Source organism: Notothenia rossii, assembly GCF_949606895.1.
Source record: "Notothenia rossii genome assembly, chromosome: 10".
Classification (NCBI taxonomy): domain Eukaryota; kingdom Metazoa; phylum Chordata; class Actinopteri; order Perciformes; family Nototheniidae; genus Notothenia; species Notothenia rossii.
The window spans coordinates 48,916,074-48,932,853 of NC_136908.1; the positions used below are offsets into that span (position 1 = coordinate 48,916,074).

Below are 16,780 nucleotides of genomic sequence, written 5' to 3' on the forward strand. Positions count from 1 at the left end.
GAAACACGTTTATCCAAGAGACTTTTAAATTAGAACCACTTAATATTCAACCACCAATTAGATATCATTATGTAGGAACACATTTTATGTTTGCCTCATGAGTAAATGGGTTTGATATTGCACAGCAAACTATGACATACTGAGTGTCATTTCAGAGATCTATTGGTTTTCCTTTATTACTTTTCCCAGCTGGAGCAGCATTGTTTTTCTTGGAGTCCAACATTTTGCACATAATATGTTACGGTAGCCTTTATTCCAGGTTCATTTTTGTACTCCTATCATTTAAGATGTCTACCTTCTTATTACAAAATTCAAAGATGGCAAAGTCAGTGTGAAGCCTTTCCATTATTAGTTACCAGCTTCATTTAGGTGTATTTATTTGTGTGAGCATGTGTGTGCGATGTCTGTAAATGTGTGTGTGTGTGTGTGTGTGTGTGTGTGTGTGTGTGTGTGTGTGTGTGTGTGTGTGTGTGTGTGTGTGTGTGTGTGTGTGTGTGTGTGTGTGTGTGTGTGTGTGTGTGTGTGTGTGTGTGTGTGTGTGTGTGTGTGTGTGTGTGTGGCTTGCTGTGGAGAAAGTCCAATCAGCAGAAGTATGGCCAACTGCCTGCAGCCAGCAACAGAAATAAACTGAGCCATTTTCTGTGTGTGTGTGTGTGCGTGTGTGCGCGCGTGCGTGCGCGCGGATTGTTCTTTAAACTAGACATCTGTTGCCACCACCTCTTGTGTCTGTCCGCCTGTCTGTCGAGAGCCTGCAGAGTTGGCCTGGTTTATTTTGCACACACACAAACACACACACACACACTCCAACACTAAAGCCTTAGGACAAAAACATCCGACACCATCATAAGCTTCAACCTATTGATTTCATTAACGTCATATTTTATTCAGAAGGAAGAGGAAACATATTGGTATGAAGTTAACATGTCTATTGTCAAAGTTGAATGTACACACACACACACACACACACACACACACACACACACACACACACACGTGGCAGAGTATACATGATGGGAGTTGATGTGCCTTTCATGACTCATCCCAGTGAGATGGAGCTTCAATGGTAAATGTCAACTTTAAACCGAGATTAAACGGAATCACTCAGAAAAGCTGGTGTGTGTGTGTGTGTGTGTGTGTGTGTGTGTGTGTGTGTGTGTGTGTGTGTGTGTGTGTGTGTGTGTGTGTGTGTGTGTGTGTGTGTGTGTGTGTGTGTGTGTGTGTGTGTGTGTGTGTTGAAGGAGCCCGAGGAAGAGTGTTTGTGTGAGTTTCAGTCTGGTAATATAATACCATTAAATTCATTATGGTTTCTTTGGCAGCAAAAATGTCTCAAAGTTCTGATTACGAAAAAAGCCTATTGCCAACAACACACCTTCATAGATTATTATTATTACTATTACAGTACATTGCATTTAGCTGACGCTTTCATCCAAAGCGACTTACAATAAGTACATTCAACCAGGAAAATACAACCTTGAAGAAAACAGAATCATATAAGTACATTAGGTTTCATAGAGCCAAACATTTCAAGTGCTACTCAACTGGCTTTAGATAAGCCAGTCCTTTATTATTATACAAGTGCTTTGTTAGCAGTTCTTTGTTTGTAATTCTATCGCTCAAAGAGTATGAGTTTTCAGTCTGCACCGGAAGATGTGCAAGCTATCTGCTGTCCTGATTTCAATGAGGAGCTCATTCCACCATTTTGGAGCCAGGATAGCAAACCCACGTGTTTTTGCTGATGGGAACTTGGGCCCCCCTCGCAGCGAGCTGTTTGGAAAATGCAGAGCGGAGTGCACGTGCTAGGGTGTACGGTTTAACCATGTCCTGGATGTAGGAAGGGCCAGATCCATTCGCAGCATGGTACGCAAGTACCATTGTTTTGAAGTGGATTCTAGCAATTACTGGAAGCCAGTGAAGGGAGCGGAGGAGCGGAGTGGTGTCGGAACATTTTGGAAGGTCGAAGACCAGACGAGCCGCTGCATTCTGGATGAGCTGCAGAGGTCGGATGGCACATGCAGGTAGACCAGCCAGGAGGGAGTTGCAGTAGTCTAGGCGTAAGATGACGAGAGCCTGGACCAGAACCTGCGTTGCTTTCTGGGTCAGGAAGGAACGTATCCTCCTGATGTTGTAAAGAGTGTATCTGCAGCAGCGGGTTGTTACAGCAATGTTTGCAGTGAAGGACAGTTTGTTATCTAGGGTCACACCCAGATTCCTTGCAGTCTGAGTCGGGGAAACAATAGAGGTGCCGATATTGATTGTTAGGTCAAGAGTGGGACAATCTTTTCCCGGAAGGAAAAGCAGTTCAGTCTTGTCAAGGTTGAGCTTGAGGTGATGAGCAGACATCCACTGAGAGATGTCAGCTAGACAAGCAGAGATGCGTGCGACGACCTGGGTCTCTGAGTGGGGAAAGGACAGAATTAATTGGGTGTTGTCAGCGTAGCAGTGGTATGAAAAACCATGCGGGCTAATGACTGATCCGAGCGAGTTTGTGTACAAGGAGAAGAGGAGGGGACCAAGAACAGAGCCCTGATGGACCCCTGTGGTTAATTGACAAGGGTCGGACTCGGACCCTCTCCAAGTTACCCTGTAGGTACGGTCTTTGATGTATGAGGTGAGGAGGGAAAGTGCAGTGCCTGAAACTCAAAATGTTTGGAGAGTGCGAAGGAGGATCTGATGGAGGGAGGCTGCTTTAGCCGTGTGCAGTTCCTCAGAGACAGCAAGGAGAGCAGTTTCTGTGGAGTGACCTGCCTTGAAACCAGACTGGTGCGGATCCAGAAGGTTGTTCTGATGGAGATAACAGGAGAATTGTTTAAAGACAGCAAGTTCAAGTGTTTTAGACAGGAACGGGAGGAGAGAGACAGGCCTGTAGTTTATAACATCAGACGGGTTGAGAGTGGGTTTCTTTAGGAGAGGGTTTACTCTTGCCACCTTGAGACTGTTTGGAAAGTGAACAGAAGTTAGAGAAGTGTTGATGAAATGGGTGAGAAACTGTAGAATATCAGGAGCGATAGTCTGAAGGAGGTTTGAAGGGATAGGGTCCAGAGGACAGGTGGTAGGACGGGCAGAGGTAATGAGGGTAAGAACCTCACTTGGAGAGAGAGGGGAGAAGGAGGTTAGTGTGTGGGTGAACGGTGGGTCTGGTGACCCAGCAGTGAGTAAAGGTGAGTCAGAAAAAGAAGAGCGAATATCATCAACCTTTTTTTCAAAGTGGTTAACAAAGTCGCTTGACAGAAGGGAGGAGGGGGAAGGGGCTTTGGGGAGGTCCAAGAGGGTGGAAAAGATGGAAAATCGTTTTTTGGGATTGGAATAGGAAGATTGTATCTTATCTTGAAAGAAAGTGCTTTTTGCCAGAGAGATCGAAGCAGAGAAGGAGGAGAAGAGAGCCTAATAGGTTAGGAGGTTGTCATGGTGTTTGGATCAAAGATTATTAAAGAGTTCTGAGAGAAATGCTGAAAACTGAGACACATTTACACATGAAGGTTACTATGAAGCTGCAGCTGGGTGCCGTTAGCTTAGCATAAATACTGGAAACAGTAACAAAATCCACCTATCAACACCTCTAAAGCTCACTAATTAACACGGTTCTTGATTATTTTTCAGTCCAAGATTGTCTGCAACTGTGAGGTCTGTTTGAAGTCCAAAGCATTTCAACCGTCTTTCTTTCTCTCTTTTTGTCCAGTGGTGGGATGTGGAGAAAGGCAAGGCTCTGCAGACCTTCTTTCCGAGGGGAACAGCGCTGAAGAGGATCCACGTCTCCTCCGACTTCTCCACCTTCGTCACCATCGACAGCATCGGCATCCTCTACATCCTTCAAAGGGTGGTGTGACACTGCTTCAATGGACCAAAAAAAGAAAGGAACATAACACTACAAACACCACATTTACCATGCCTATACACTTTCAGGGGGCTAAACTGAGGGGGCTAGAACCACACACTTCTCAGATGCTACGTTTACATTTTCCCACTGCATTATTTCTTCGGCATTTCAATGGAGCAATACAGGTTTACATCTGCCTCTGCTACCTTGACTTTACCAATTTACAACAGCTTAGAATCAAACTGCTTCAGCGAAAATACATTGTTGGGAGCGTAGGTGCACCATGAAAGCTCAGACAGTCTTCAGATTCCTACTCTACACAAATACAGTGGGTACAAATACAAAAAAAATGAGCACAAGGAAAAGTGCATTGAAAAGCAGCATGTAGCATTTGTGACGATCAGGTCTTTTCGAACAATCTTTTATATCATCTATGTCTAATGATAATCAAGAGTTGAAGATACGTGATTCTTGCATCAATGTGAATAATACATTTAAATCCATAGTGCTTTAAGGCTGAACATAACTTCATGTCATTTGAGAGATTTTTATGCTTCGCTGTATGTGATCGTTATAAGCTATGTCATTAAGTTCATTTGAGTCGTTAACGCTGTGATGTTTTTGACCTTTTCACTTTACTATACACCGTTTTGGGCATTTTATCTACTTGCCTTAGTCTGAATTGAAAAGTGTAGGTACTGTTGGGTATGTGCGTTTTGTGTACATGGGTTTTGCCTTCTCAATCCACCAGCATCAATAAAACTTCCGGTGCACTTTGATAAGCATTAAACATTTATAGTTAGATAAAGTTTTAATGATCAGGCATTTTCCACTGAAGTCTGTAAGTCCATTTGTACATCAGAACTTTTTTTTACTTTTAAACTTAAATCAGAAAAATGCAGCATGTGATTTATTATTTATAATCAATTTTCACACTGATGTTAAAAGCCGCATTTTGTGCTTTATCAATTGCTGAATGTTTAGTTTTATACTGGTGATTTGTAACTCTATACCACTTTCTTCACACATCTTTATCTGCATTTTGTCCAACTACTGAGCCTTTCCTGTTGTGAGCACTTTGAAGCAAGAGTTACAATCTTAAATGAGGCTTTTACTCATGTGGCTTTGTTCAGGCAAATCAAAAATGAATCCTTACTTTGATTTGACAATAAGGATGAGTGTGTGACAGAGGAAAGTGTCCATTGACATGCTGTAAACTATCAAACGTATTCATTTCTGTATGGATGATACAGACTGGAGGTCCAATAGGAGTTGTAAGCATATAAAGACAAGACAATTATAAAAGACAGGATGCATTTAAACATGTCTGAACATTGCTCATGTCATTTTCACGTTGTGCTCTTCCTGATTGGTGCTTTAAAGTCGGCATAAACTCAATCAGTAACCTTACAGTGCTGAGGTCTCTAACTGAATGGCCAAAAAATTGATGTCTGCTCAGGATTCATTGATACTGTTGAGTGTAATGTGTTAAAGATTAAACTATACAAGCTATAATGATGAAGATTATATGTTTATCTCTTGATTGTCTTACCTGTCAATCTCCGGTATTTTAACTGCTGATCTTGAAACTGGTGAAAAGTCATTCTTGTTGTATCTACCATACATATTCTCAACTGACATCTTCAATTACTCGCATTTAGCTCCCTAAAAATTGTATATGAATGTAAGGTTACGGTATTTATTTATGCCCTGGTTTTTGCAGAAACTGCATGAAATAAGAATAATATTGAGTTATTGTGCTATTCTGTATTTCATTCCCCACCACCAGGGGGCGTTTCTGCACAAACACTGCGTTATGAACAAAACACTACTTCCGGTTGTGTACTGATGGTGGTTTAACCAACATTTTTTGGAAGAAACGGCATGGGCTAACCATTTTCAATTCTTCTTGAACAAATACATAAGAAAAAGAAAAACGAAAACTACAGCAAAAAAAATGACGAAAGCACCAATGTTAAGGACAACGGCAACTGATATTTAAAGTTTGTTTTTATGCTAGTTTCGATCAAGTCCCGCGAGTTCACCTGTGAGCGCCCCGTCTCCAAGTTTGCATTTGTGGCCAGAAAAATGAACTATCATAAGAATAAGATGAACTATAACTCGGTGTGTTTCCTTATGTGATGGGGCTTCTGCACAGAGGAAGACCAGAACCAACACTCGGTTTAAGGTAAGACCTGTTGCTCTGTTATGTTATTTAAGTACAAAGTTAATGCTATTCTTCGGGACTTGGAGGTATCAAATAATGTAACGTTACAGTGAATGAGTTTTAAAGGACCCATGTCATGGCCATTTCCACTGATCATAATTCCATTGTTGAGGTATACTAAAATAGAAAAATACTATGCAATTTTCCAAACTCACATTGGTTTCGCATACAGCATCTCTGTAAAGTATGTGTACTCAGCAGTATTCACTTTCTCCATTAAACGGCAGCTTCTCCCCCCCCTCCCTGTGAGCCCAGTGTGCTCTGATTTGTCGGTACGAATCGCGCTGAGCTCCGTGGAGGTGTGATTTCCTTGTTTAGGATACACAGCCAAACACAGCCAAACTCAACCTGAACACACACAAAGTCACAGCCGAAATAAAAACAATAAGTGTGGCTTGATATTGAGTAAGAAAAAGGTTTATAGGTTGATAAACGCTGTGAGAATGGGTCTGCAGAGAGACTTTCACCGCGATCCCAACTGTCTGTTATCAGCCTGCAGCAAGGGAGGAGAGATCATCAGAGCTGCATGCACTGAGTGTGTGTGTGTATTGGTCAATTTGGACCAATCAGCGGGGGTTTAACGTAACGGCTCCGCGGACATAACGTAACGGCCCCGCTGACGTAACGTAAAGGCTCCACGGATTGGCCCATTTAGTTCCGGATACGTGCTTTTGTAAGCACGTACCCGGAAGAATCAAATGGATGATGACGTTTTCTTTTTCATATTTTCTGTGTTAGAGTTGTACTCGCTACAGGGTGTACTTTAAAGAGCATCTTGCAGGTTTTTTTTCTTTCTACATTTATGCTTAAACTTGCTTGAAAATTAAAATTAAAAAAGTGAATGTAGGATTTGATATGTTTTACGAGACATAAGTGCAGGAATTCAGAGGGAAAGGAGCAATTTTGAGCTCTGCTCTTAAAAACTGCTTTTTTTAAAGGTCATACATCAAACGCGTCATATCACATCACAAAGGATAAACATCTCCGCTCTCTGACCGCGGGTATAGTTAGTAGTTGCGTTGAGTTGAGAGGTTGTGTTTTAGTGAGCTAGTATTTTTCGGTAGTTTTACATTGTATTTCACACTTTGTAATCATGGTGCAGTATTATGTTTGTGCAGGTTGCACAAATACCAGCCTGTCAGGACATCGAGTCCACCGTAAAAAGGACCGGAGCTAGTGGTGGCTGTCACTGCTGGCTCCCGGCTCAACCTCCACTCACCTGCTGCAATCAGCTGTGCACTCTCCCCGACTACACACCTGCTTTCCATCAAGCCATTTACAACGGCATATCAACGGAGGCTCCACAACCTTTCTCCGCCAGATCGTCAAAGTATCAGCCGTATCTCGCGTCTCTCCTCCGGTACACAGCACCGTAGTGTGGAGTTGCATTAGGTAACGCGAGATACGGCTGATACTTGCGCATTAGTTTCTGTTATGGATCAGTATCAACAGTCCTGCCAGTAACGTTACTATATTATTAATGCTACGTTAGTTATAGCCTGATATATGATAGCTAACTTCACAATGTTGTGATGTGACTTTAGCTAACATTCTGTAGCTAACGCCGGTCACTCACCAAGATAGCTGCCCAGTTCTCCACTGGTTCTCCTCACACCACAGCTCAATTTCTCTCCGATGGCCGTTATTTCTTCTAATCCTTGGCTGCTCCTGGTCTCTTGGACGCCTAGCAGGCTCATAATTATAAGGTTGTGGTCCGTCATATGCATTTGAATATTCATGTTCAACTTCTTCTGTGTCTTCTGTGTCGAAACTAGCATTGGGATCCATGTTTATTAATACGTTACACCGGCCGCTCTCCCTCTTGTTTCCCCCATGTTACGTCACATGCTGGAGGTCACGTGCCGAAGCTTTTTTATGCGGAAGTGAAAATGTTTTACTAAAACGACGCCAGATGTCACTGTAGTCTATATTTCTGTATATTTTTTTGAAAATCTAGTGTATTCATCATTTTCCTACACATTTATTCACTGGTGTCTTTAACCTGGAAGTTGCTCTTTAAGGGTTTTGACTCTGCACACCGTTTACATGCAGAAAAACCTTCATAACACACAAGGGGACGGGTAATAACCGGAAAAGCATGACATGGGACATGTAGCAAACCAATAATAGATTTTCATGGAAAAGAGGTATGTGTTATGATTCTGTATCAAGTGTGTTATCTTACTAAAAAAAACAATTTAAGCATAATGGTTCTTATAGGTGCTTAATACAGTACGTTGTCCTTTGTAATGATTACTGTGCAACAATCTATTTGTGTGATGTGTGTTTGCACTGGGCATTTCATGTGTGATAGTGTGGGCAAATTCTTTATTGGCTGCCTGTATTGATGGTTAGGTCTCCTTTGTGTTAATCTGTGGTTGTTGAAGACGTTATGTCCTCAGCCGGAGATATTGCAGAAGTGAAGTGGATTGTATTGTTGGGTGGACCTGTTTTCTTTGCAAATCTGTAGTTACAGAACTTGTGCTAACAGGTCAAGTAGGTCTTCCTCTCAATATATGAATTAGTGTTATTAATCCAGAGGAGCTGTGACCACTGGTGTGTTTTCTGAAACATTGAAAAGTTAACATTACCTTAATTATAAATTAAAACAAGCTTGATTTAGGGAGTTGCTGCAGACAAGTCGCCTCTTTATCAAGCTTAAATTATCATTTGAAATATTGCCTCTTAGGTGGGAAACATGCAATTTCCAAAATAACATATATATGTTTAACCTGATCTCCAAGCAACTTAATGAATAGATGTTATTGCAGTACACATTTTGCCCTCTCCAAATAACTAACCACAGTAGACTAAATATCCTTGAGCTGCTTCTGGTGATGACATCTAAATGGTGGCTGAATATATAACTTCCCCTTTGAGAAAATTAGACACAACAGGTGCAGTTTTTCTTCCACATACTGACATCACTCTACTGATTTACACACGGGCTCCATGACGACATGAGTTGTTCACATTTTCTGAGGCAATTTAGCCGATGTATGTTTTCAACACCTCGCTGTCACCTCATCCATCAGTTGACTTTGTGTAAACTCCTATCGCTGCGTGAAGGTTGTGATCCAATTCTCAGCTGAGTGGTGTTTTACAGGAGTGATCGATAAAGCTCCAGTGTGACCCATCAGTGCAGTGCCTAATGAATTAGATTTATTTGTGATGACAGATGTGTGTAGAGGGTTACCGTGGAAGGTGACCGTCGAAGTTACCTCATTAAGTATAGTATCAGTAGAGTTTATTACTAATATGGAGGTTTCCTGCGTCCCTCGTTTTGATACCATACTAAACTCAATATCTTATATTTTTGTTATACAAAACAACACATTTAAACAAATTACCGTGGACATGGATTAACATTTTTTTAACTATAACTAATGCAGCTAAAATGTTTCTGTGAACTCAACCCATGGGAAATTATAGATCTGTAAAATAAATACTGACACATTGGGTAATTGTAAACCTAGGAGTAGGACATGAAACACTGTCGGGAAACATTTGAAAAACAAGCCACAGAAACACAATGAACCCACATTGTACCAATCCCTTTCCCTGGGTAAAATAAACTATGGCTGTCATGATCTCACCCGCTGTTTTTTCGTTAAGGACCAGCTCTGAATACTTGTGGTAAATCTGTCCTTTATATAGATTTAGAATAACGACAGCCCCTCCACACAAAGGGAGGCCTTTTTATCTGGCCAAAACAGGACAACGTCACCTCCTTATCCTCTGACAGAAAACTTGAAACCATTTGTCTCGGGGTCTAAAGACATTCTGGGCGCTGCAGAGCATCATGGCTGCCAATCAGATTTGGGAAGTATTCCAATTGTGGTGCAGGACTTGGAGCAAGCATATGACATGTTAATGCTACGTTGGCCAGCTGTCAGTTAGACTTCAGAGATTTCTATTTCTATACTGTACGTTTTTGGGTGATGTAAAAGGCAACCAGTATTTCTGCTGCTCAATCCTATGTATTCTCAGGGACACCTTGATGTTTCCATGATTGTAAAGTGTGTTTAAAAGATGAATGAAAACATTATTCCACATTTGAGTGATGTCTTTCGTATGTGGTGGAATGGATAATGCATGAAACGTGATTTATTTAGTGGAAGTTTTAGTCATTTTCAGCTATGATTACTCACATTTGCATAAGAGGTAAGAAAGCTTAGCTGTCTGATTTTAGTATGCAGTTAACCATGGGCCTTAGTGAGGATAGAATGAGCTCATGCTGATCTCATCTTTTTTGCAATTACACCCGTGTACACTTCTTTGCCTATTTCAGATAAACACCTATGATCCCTTTGCTTTCATGTGTAATTAACTTAGCTTTAAGAGGAGGATTAGTTTAAAGCATCTGGTTCTAAACAGCAAATTCACCTGGATTTGTATGCTTCAGAAACACCTTACTCCCCAGACTGCATGTTTGTATAAAAACATCTCTGTCTCTTGTGGCTTTTTCAAAATGGAAAATGGGGAAATATTGAATTCCACGAGTTGTTTGGTCTTCTTTGTGTGCATCTCCACACAGCCTGCAGTCTCCACGGGAATGGTGTGAACTTTTTTAAATGTGGTTGAGGTGCACGCTAACCTCATTAATTCTGTACTCTCCTGTTTAATTAATCTTTGTCTGCTGCTGAAGTAATTACAGCTATCTGGCTGTCTATGTGTCTACACACTCCTGACTCCAGCTTCCCCGCTCTGCTGCAGCGCGGCCGGGACCTCCCTCTTGCAGTCTCTGATGTCTGTAACACTGGAAGCACTAATTCACACTGGCATGACCAGGAGTAAAAGTGAGTGGAAGCTTTGTCCTTTGAACTCCTGAATATTGTCTGCGTTATTAAAGAAACATTATCCTGCTGCACTGCTGAGTGCCAGCTACATGTTTTCAATCCCTCAAGAGGGTTACACTGTGTTCTTTGGTTTCAGATTAATGAGGATTTTAATGACTTTTGTCCTGTATGAGTGATGGCAGAGGAAGGACGGTAAGCCCTGGTGGATTCAATAATATGTAATTGTGTTGGTGATTAAAGCAAAAACTGAAAATAAAGTCATGGAGAAAGATACCATCAGGAGATTGTTTTGGACATTCAGATTGCAGATTGGATAACAGCATGTGCTTAGAAAAGTAATTTAGAATGTAAAGTTCAGAGGCCTAATAGGCTAATTAGCCTGATTTATCGGTAGGCTAATGGGAGGCTGATATTTAAACCTTTCTAGTTTCCCAGTGAGAGGTCTGCACTTCACGTGGACTCCCAGGAGATTTAAAAAGGTTTCTGTCTTTCAAAAGAACTAAACTCCCCTCCGGCTCTCCGTCTGCCATCTAAGACTTTCATTTTGTTTTTGTTTTTCTCTTCCTCTCATTAATCTTTCAAAAGTCACTATTTCTCAAGCTTGCAGGCAGCTCTGCGAAGCAAATCTTGCTTGCAGATTTTCAGGTAGCCAGCCAAAAACGCCAACACACAAATGCACACTTTCTTTTAAAGTTAGATAAGGTGAGCTTAATACAATCGCACATGTATGTCTTCAGGAGAGAGAGGTGTGAGTTGTTAGTTTGTGCTCGATGGAAGTATTGTGTGACTGTTTGTGGTATCAACAAGCTCGATGTTTTTTAAGAAATGAAATAAAAGGCTATAAATGATTAGGCTGTTTTTACATTGATTTTGTATCACTGTTTAAATATCCCATCCCAATAAATTGATGAATGGTTTTGTCTGTGAAAAGTCCAAAATAGCAACAAAATAATATTATAAATAATTATACATTTATAAAACAGCTCAAGGAAACAGCCCTTTGAAAATGCTTTAAGGGAAATACTCTAAGTAAAACTAAACAAAACTAAAAAATACTGCATACATATCTTTGGCATTTGCATTTATTTGTACGTGTTGCCCAATGTAGATACTATATCTGCAATAAGCTAATATCAGCTGACACTAGAGGTTTTGCAACGTTTAGCAAGAGAGAAAACTGAATGAAGCAGGCACAGTGAAAAATACATTATCGTGTGTGTGTGTGCGTGCGTGTGTGTGTGGGTATATGTGTGTGTGTGTTTGAACATGTGTGTGTTTATGTGTGAGTGTGATCTCCACCTGGTAACAGCCTGCTGCTGCCTTATTACACTGCTCAGTGTTATCCGTCTGCTCTCTGACACCCCTCGAGTATTGGGTCACCACACTATCATTCCCCTGTGTCTTTTGACCCTGTTATGCTGTTACATCCTCACCCCACGTGGATGTGTGTGTGTGTGTGTAGTGTACGGGTGTGTGTTTTCTACTGACCTTGGCCAAACATCGGGTCTTTTTCCTGTCAGCTGTTGCTCGGCTGGGCTCCACCTTTATTGCTTCCCCTTGTGGAGCCAGAGGGCTGAGAGCCAGAAGTTGTTCCACGTTGGGCAGCATCCCACTTTTCCTGAGCTGCTTCACCTTCCCTCACCCATCTGCACAGATGGTTTGGGCTGATGTAGGGAACACAGCCATGGCTACATCACACAGGCAGGAGGCATGGAGGAATATCAAAAATGTAGATTGTAGTTATTGCAATGTAAACCGGTCAGGATGCCAGATAGAGGATTGGGATTGGAGTGGAACAGGGTCCAGGAAGAGCAGATGCTGTGGTCACCTGTGTCTCACTTCGACCACTAACACACTACAGGAGGGGAGAGGGGGAGGAGATGGCTTACTTCTCCTTCATCTGTCCAGCTGGAAGGCATGAATGAATGAAAAAAAGAGGCTACAAGAATTAAAGTCAAATGTGTAATAAAGGGGTCTTTTTTATTGGGAAAAATAAACTATTATTGCGATTATTTTGACTGATACTCTAATTGCGAAATCATTCCCAATATTAGAGGGGTCTTTTTTGAGAGACGAACTCCCTCTGGGGAGAACTTTGGGATGTTAGCCTTTGCAGATCAGTAACATGCACTAAAACCTATAACACACTGCAGGAAAGGGGAAAACACAAAAAGCCTAATAATAGTGACACTAACTAACACTCCTACTTAAGCCTACAATCTCACATTATACAATACCCTTTGGAAGGACAATCAAACTGTCTTGCTTGACAACCAATTTGTCTCCATTGTTTAGCTGCTGCCTCTTCAATCACACAGGGTCTGTCACTCAGTACCACAGCTCAGAAATGATCAAGAGTAATGAGGCTGGAGTCATCCAAATCTTCACAGCAGCAGTTATTAGGATGGAGTAAGGTACACACACACACACACACACACACACACACACACACACACACACACACACACACACACACACACACACACACACACACACACACACACACACACACACACACACACACACACACACACACACACACACACACACACACACACACACACACACACACACACACACACACACACACACACTACTGCTTTAATCTTGTCTTCCATCCGTGAACAAGATTATTGACAGGGGAAGAAGTGTAGACCACCTAAAGTTCAGCTGCAGTTTGAAAGCCTCTTAAGGCTGAGTGGAGCGAGTTATATTTTAGAAGTATTATGGGTAGTACATGCATACTGTACTTATCAGATTAAAAAGTCCCAAGATGCAACTATAAGGCATGTCTCTTGTTAGGAAGAGCTGAAGAGCCTTTAATATCAAATGTGAGCTCTTTAACTTCTCCATCATAGTTGTTATATAAAAAGCTTTCGTGGGGTGGATCAAAACACTGTAAATCTAAAAGCAGATGATCTTCAAGTCTCTACAGGCCGCTGTTAGTTATTATCATAACATATCAAAAGATTAGTCAAATACAGTCAGAAAAAATGTGTTATTCCAAAATCTTTATCATGCATTTCAAAAAGAAAATCACATCATCACATACAGTAAACCTAAAAAATGCACATGACCCCTCGGTGCATATTAAACCAAATATTCCTTCTTCAGATCTTTTAAGAACTATTACTTGTATAACACAGTTTGAGCTTCTTACTAAAATCATAATCCTTTCAGAACTTCGTATTATATAATGCTCCCCCCTTTTTATGAAACAAAGTAAACCCTAAATGTTGTGGAGGAAAACTAGTTGAATACCACTGATTTTCAAAACAATTGACAACGGAGAATTTGTAAAACAATAGTTAACGGACCACACAGGGATTGTAGATTCAGCCTTATAAAATATATAAATATGACAGTGTGTTATACAGTTATATGTCTAAACCTGTGTTTTGTGCTTAAAATGATTTTATTTTTGTTAAATATCTCATGATTACATATAGTTGGCCTGTAAAACTGATGAACCTCATGGTGCGCTTATTGTCATGGGACATTTAGGTATTTAGAAAGCTTGAATCAATGTAGCCAAGCTTCTGTTTGTGTCTTCTACATTTTCAATGGAGCTTGTTTTGAGTCTTGGTGGTGGGCTTATTTGATCTACAGCTTTGGGGGAGCAGCTGTTTTGTTGTGGGGCAGATTTGTACTTGTGTCTTTAATTATTACCAAGTATTGTGAACCTAAAGAGTCTCTGCACACCGTCTTGTTTTCATGGTATCGGGTGTCGACGCTGCTTTGATCTGCTGTGTCGGCTATATTTATTAAGTGACCTTTTGAATGGTCTATTGTGTTACATAGGAGTTTACATCAGTGAGGGATTGTTACTTTGGAATAAAGCTATTGGGTATAATTACTCATCAAAGGCTCATACTAGTGACTGTACCACACCACCCAAAAATATATCAATTATTTTGTAATGCCCTTTAGATACAAATATTCTTATTGAATGATATGACTAAATCCCTAATATGGTGGGCATGAGGATCAATAGCAAGCAATAATAGATTTTACTAGTATTTATTTAATTCAACCAGAGGAGAAGATATTAAATTGGGTATTCTTGTCTAAAAAAGAGCTGCAACAATTAGAAAATAAATTGGAGTGTTTTATTTTATGATTTGGATAATCAATTCATTATCTTTATTTTTTTTAAGCCTTATGTCTAACCTCAACCAAGAAATGTTTACCTTAACAAAATAGCCAACATTTTAATTCAATCAGGAACAGCTTGACCAAAGAATGTCATCAACAAGATTATGGATATCATCAAACATCTCAGTATTAGACACAAGACGTGGTAACAATACAAGTATTGTCTCGGATGATGCACAGCCCTACTGTACTCACATCAGATAGGATATCCAACATTCAAAACAAAATAAAGGAAAGAAAAACCGTCAATCAGAACATGATTCACAGGGAGTGATAACCATCGGAATGCTCGTAGTTTATCATAGTCCCAAGATAACCTTTATAAACCTTTGTAGTTGTCTCAGTTTGACCCAGCTACAAACAGATCGCTGTATCATCATGTGTTTGCTAGGAAGCCATTATTGTGTTTACTTGTGCCAGCTCTCTCGCATCATTGAGCTTTAAACATGGGTTGTCTTCAACAATTAGTGCTGACATGAAGGCAGACAGACAGTGATGAGCTGTAGTCTATTCAGCCTCAGGAAGTGTGTGTGTGTGTGTGTGTGTGTGTGTGTGTGTGTGTGTGTGTGTGTGTGTGTGTGTGTGTGTGTGTGTGTGTGTGTGTGTGTGTGTGTGTGTGTGTGTGTGTGTGTGTGTGTGTGTGTGTACATTCAACTTTGACAATACACATGTTAACTTCATACCAATATGTTCCCTCTTCCTTCTGAATAAAATATGACGTTAATGAAATGAATGATGGTGTCGGATGTTTTTGTTCTAAGGCTTTAGTGTTGGAGTGTGTTTGTGTGCACGCACGCACGCACCTACCTATCTGGTTATCTTTTTAAAACATTTGTTCAGTCATTTGTGGCGCTGCTAAAAGCAGCAGCATGCACACAGCAACTACACTTCACTTCATGCTGTTTTTGCCTCGGAGAGTAGAGGTAGGATGAAAGCTTCGATTCTCTATTCTCGTCATGACATGTAAGCATTCATGTCTCCATTCGGAGAAGCTCCTCTCTGCCTGTTCAAGGAAACCTGTCCCAAAAGGATGCTCAATTAAAAGAGCGTCTTCACGTGTCACTGAGTTTGGATATACAGTAGGAACTTCAGTGATGTAAAGATAGATTGTTCTGGTTAGTGTAAAAACCTACGTTTCAGCAACCCATGAAAGCATCCTTTTGTTTTTTAGCAGCAAATAAGGGTCTCTCTTAGCCTTGATTTGAGTTTATCTTAGAACAACAGTTTCAGGGAGTATGATTATGTTATGTTAAATCAGATGATCCATGTCATGCTCTAATAATGAACACATTGTATTTGGTTTGTTTCAACCTGAACCACAATGTAAACATGTGGGTCTGAAACTACAAACTGCTTTGTTCTCTTTGTTTACAGATTAAACACATTTTGTGAGGTGTTGGTAGGTGTATTTTTGACCTTCAGGGAGTGCGAGGCAACCTTTGTTCCTGCTTCCTGTCTTTAAGCTAAGCTAAGCTCATAACATCCGACTCAAACTCCTTACTTAGCATGCTAATATGTTCTTTTTCTTTCGTGGAACGTCAGAGGTTCAACTCGGTGTCGTGTAGCCATGCCCGCATCTCTGGTCCTAAGTCGAAGAGGCTGGCTTCCGAGGGTGGTCTATATACAGTAAAGGGCAGGTGGTTATTATATGTTATCTAACTCTTGGTAAGAAAGTACACATTTCCCTAAACTTAAAAACGATTCCCCTTAAGGACAACTTAGTATGTATGGCAAAGTGTTTGTGGAGTAACATTGCTGTGAATGTTTGACATGTTATTCTAAAAC

General features: G+C 40.7%; 1 protein-coding gene across 4 annotated transcripts in view; it reads left to right on the plus strand.

Annotated features, from left to right (window-relative positions):
• apaf1 (apoptotic peptidase activating factor 1) overlaps positions 1–5,336 on the plus strand; it is a 55,691-nt gene extending 50,355 nt beyond the window's left edge. For all 4 annotated transcript variants that reach the window (XM_079654955.1, XM_079654954.1, XM_079654957.1 and 1 more), the window contains one exon: positions 3,677–5,336. In XM_079654955.1, coding sequence (XP_079511081.1) covers positions 3,677–3,823 — 147 coding nt within the window. In that variant the 3' untranslated portion in view covers positions 3,824–5,336. The remainder of the gene's footprint in view (positions 1–3,676) is intronic.
• Positions 5,337–16,780: the final 11,444 nt, after the last annotated feature.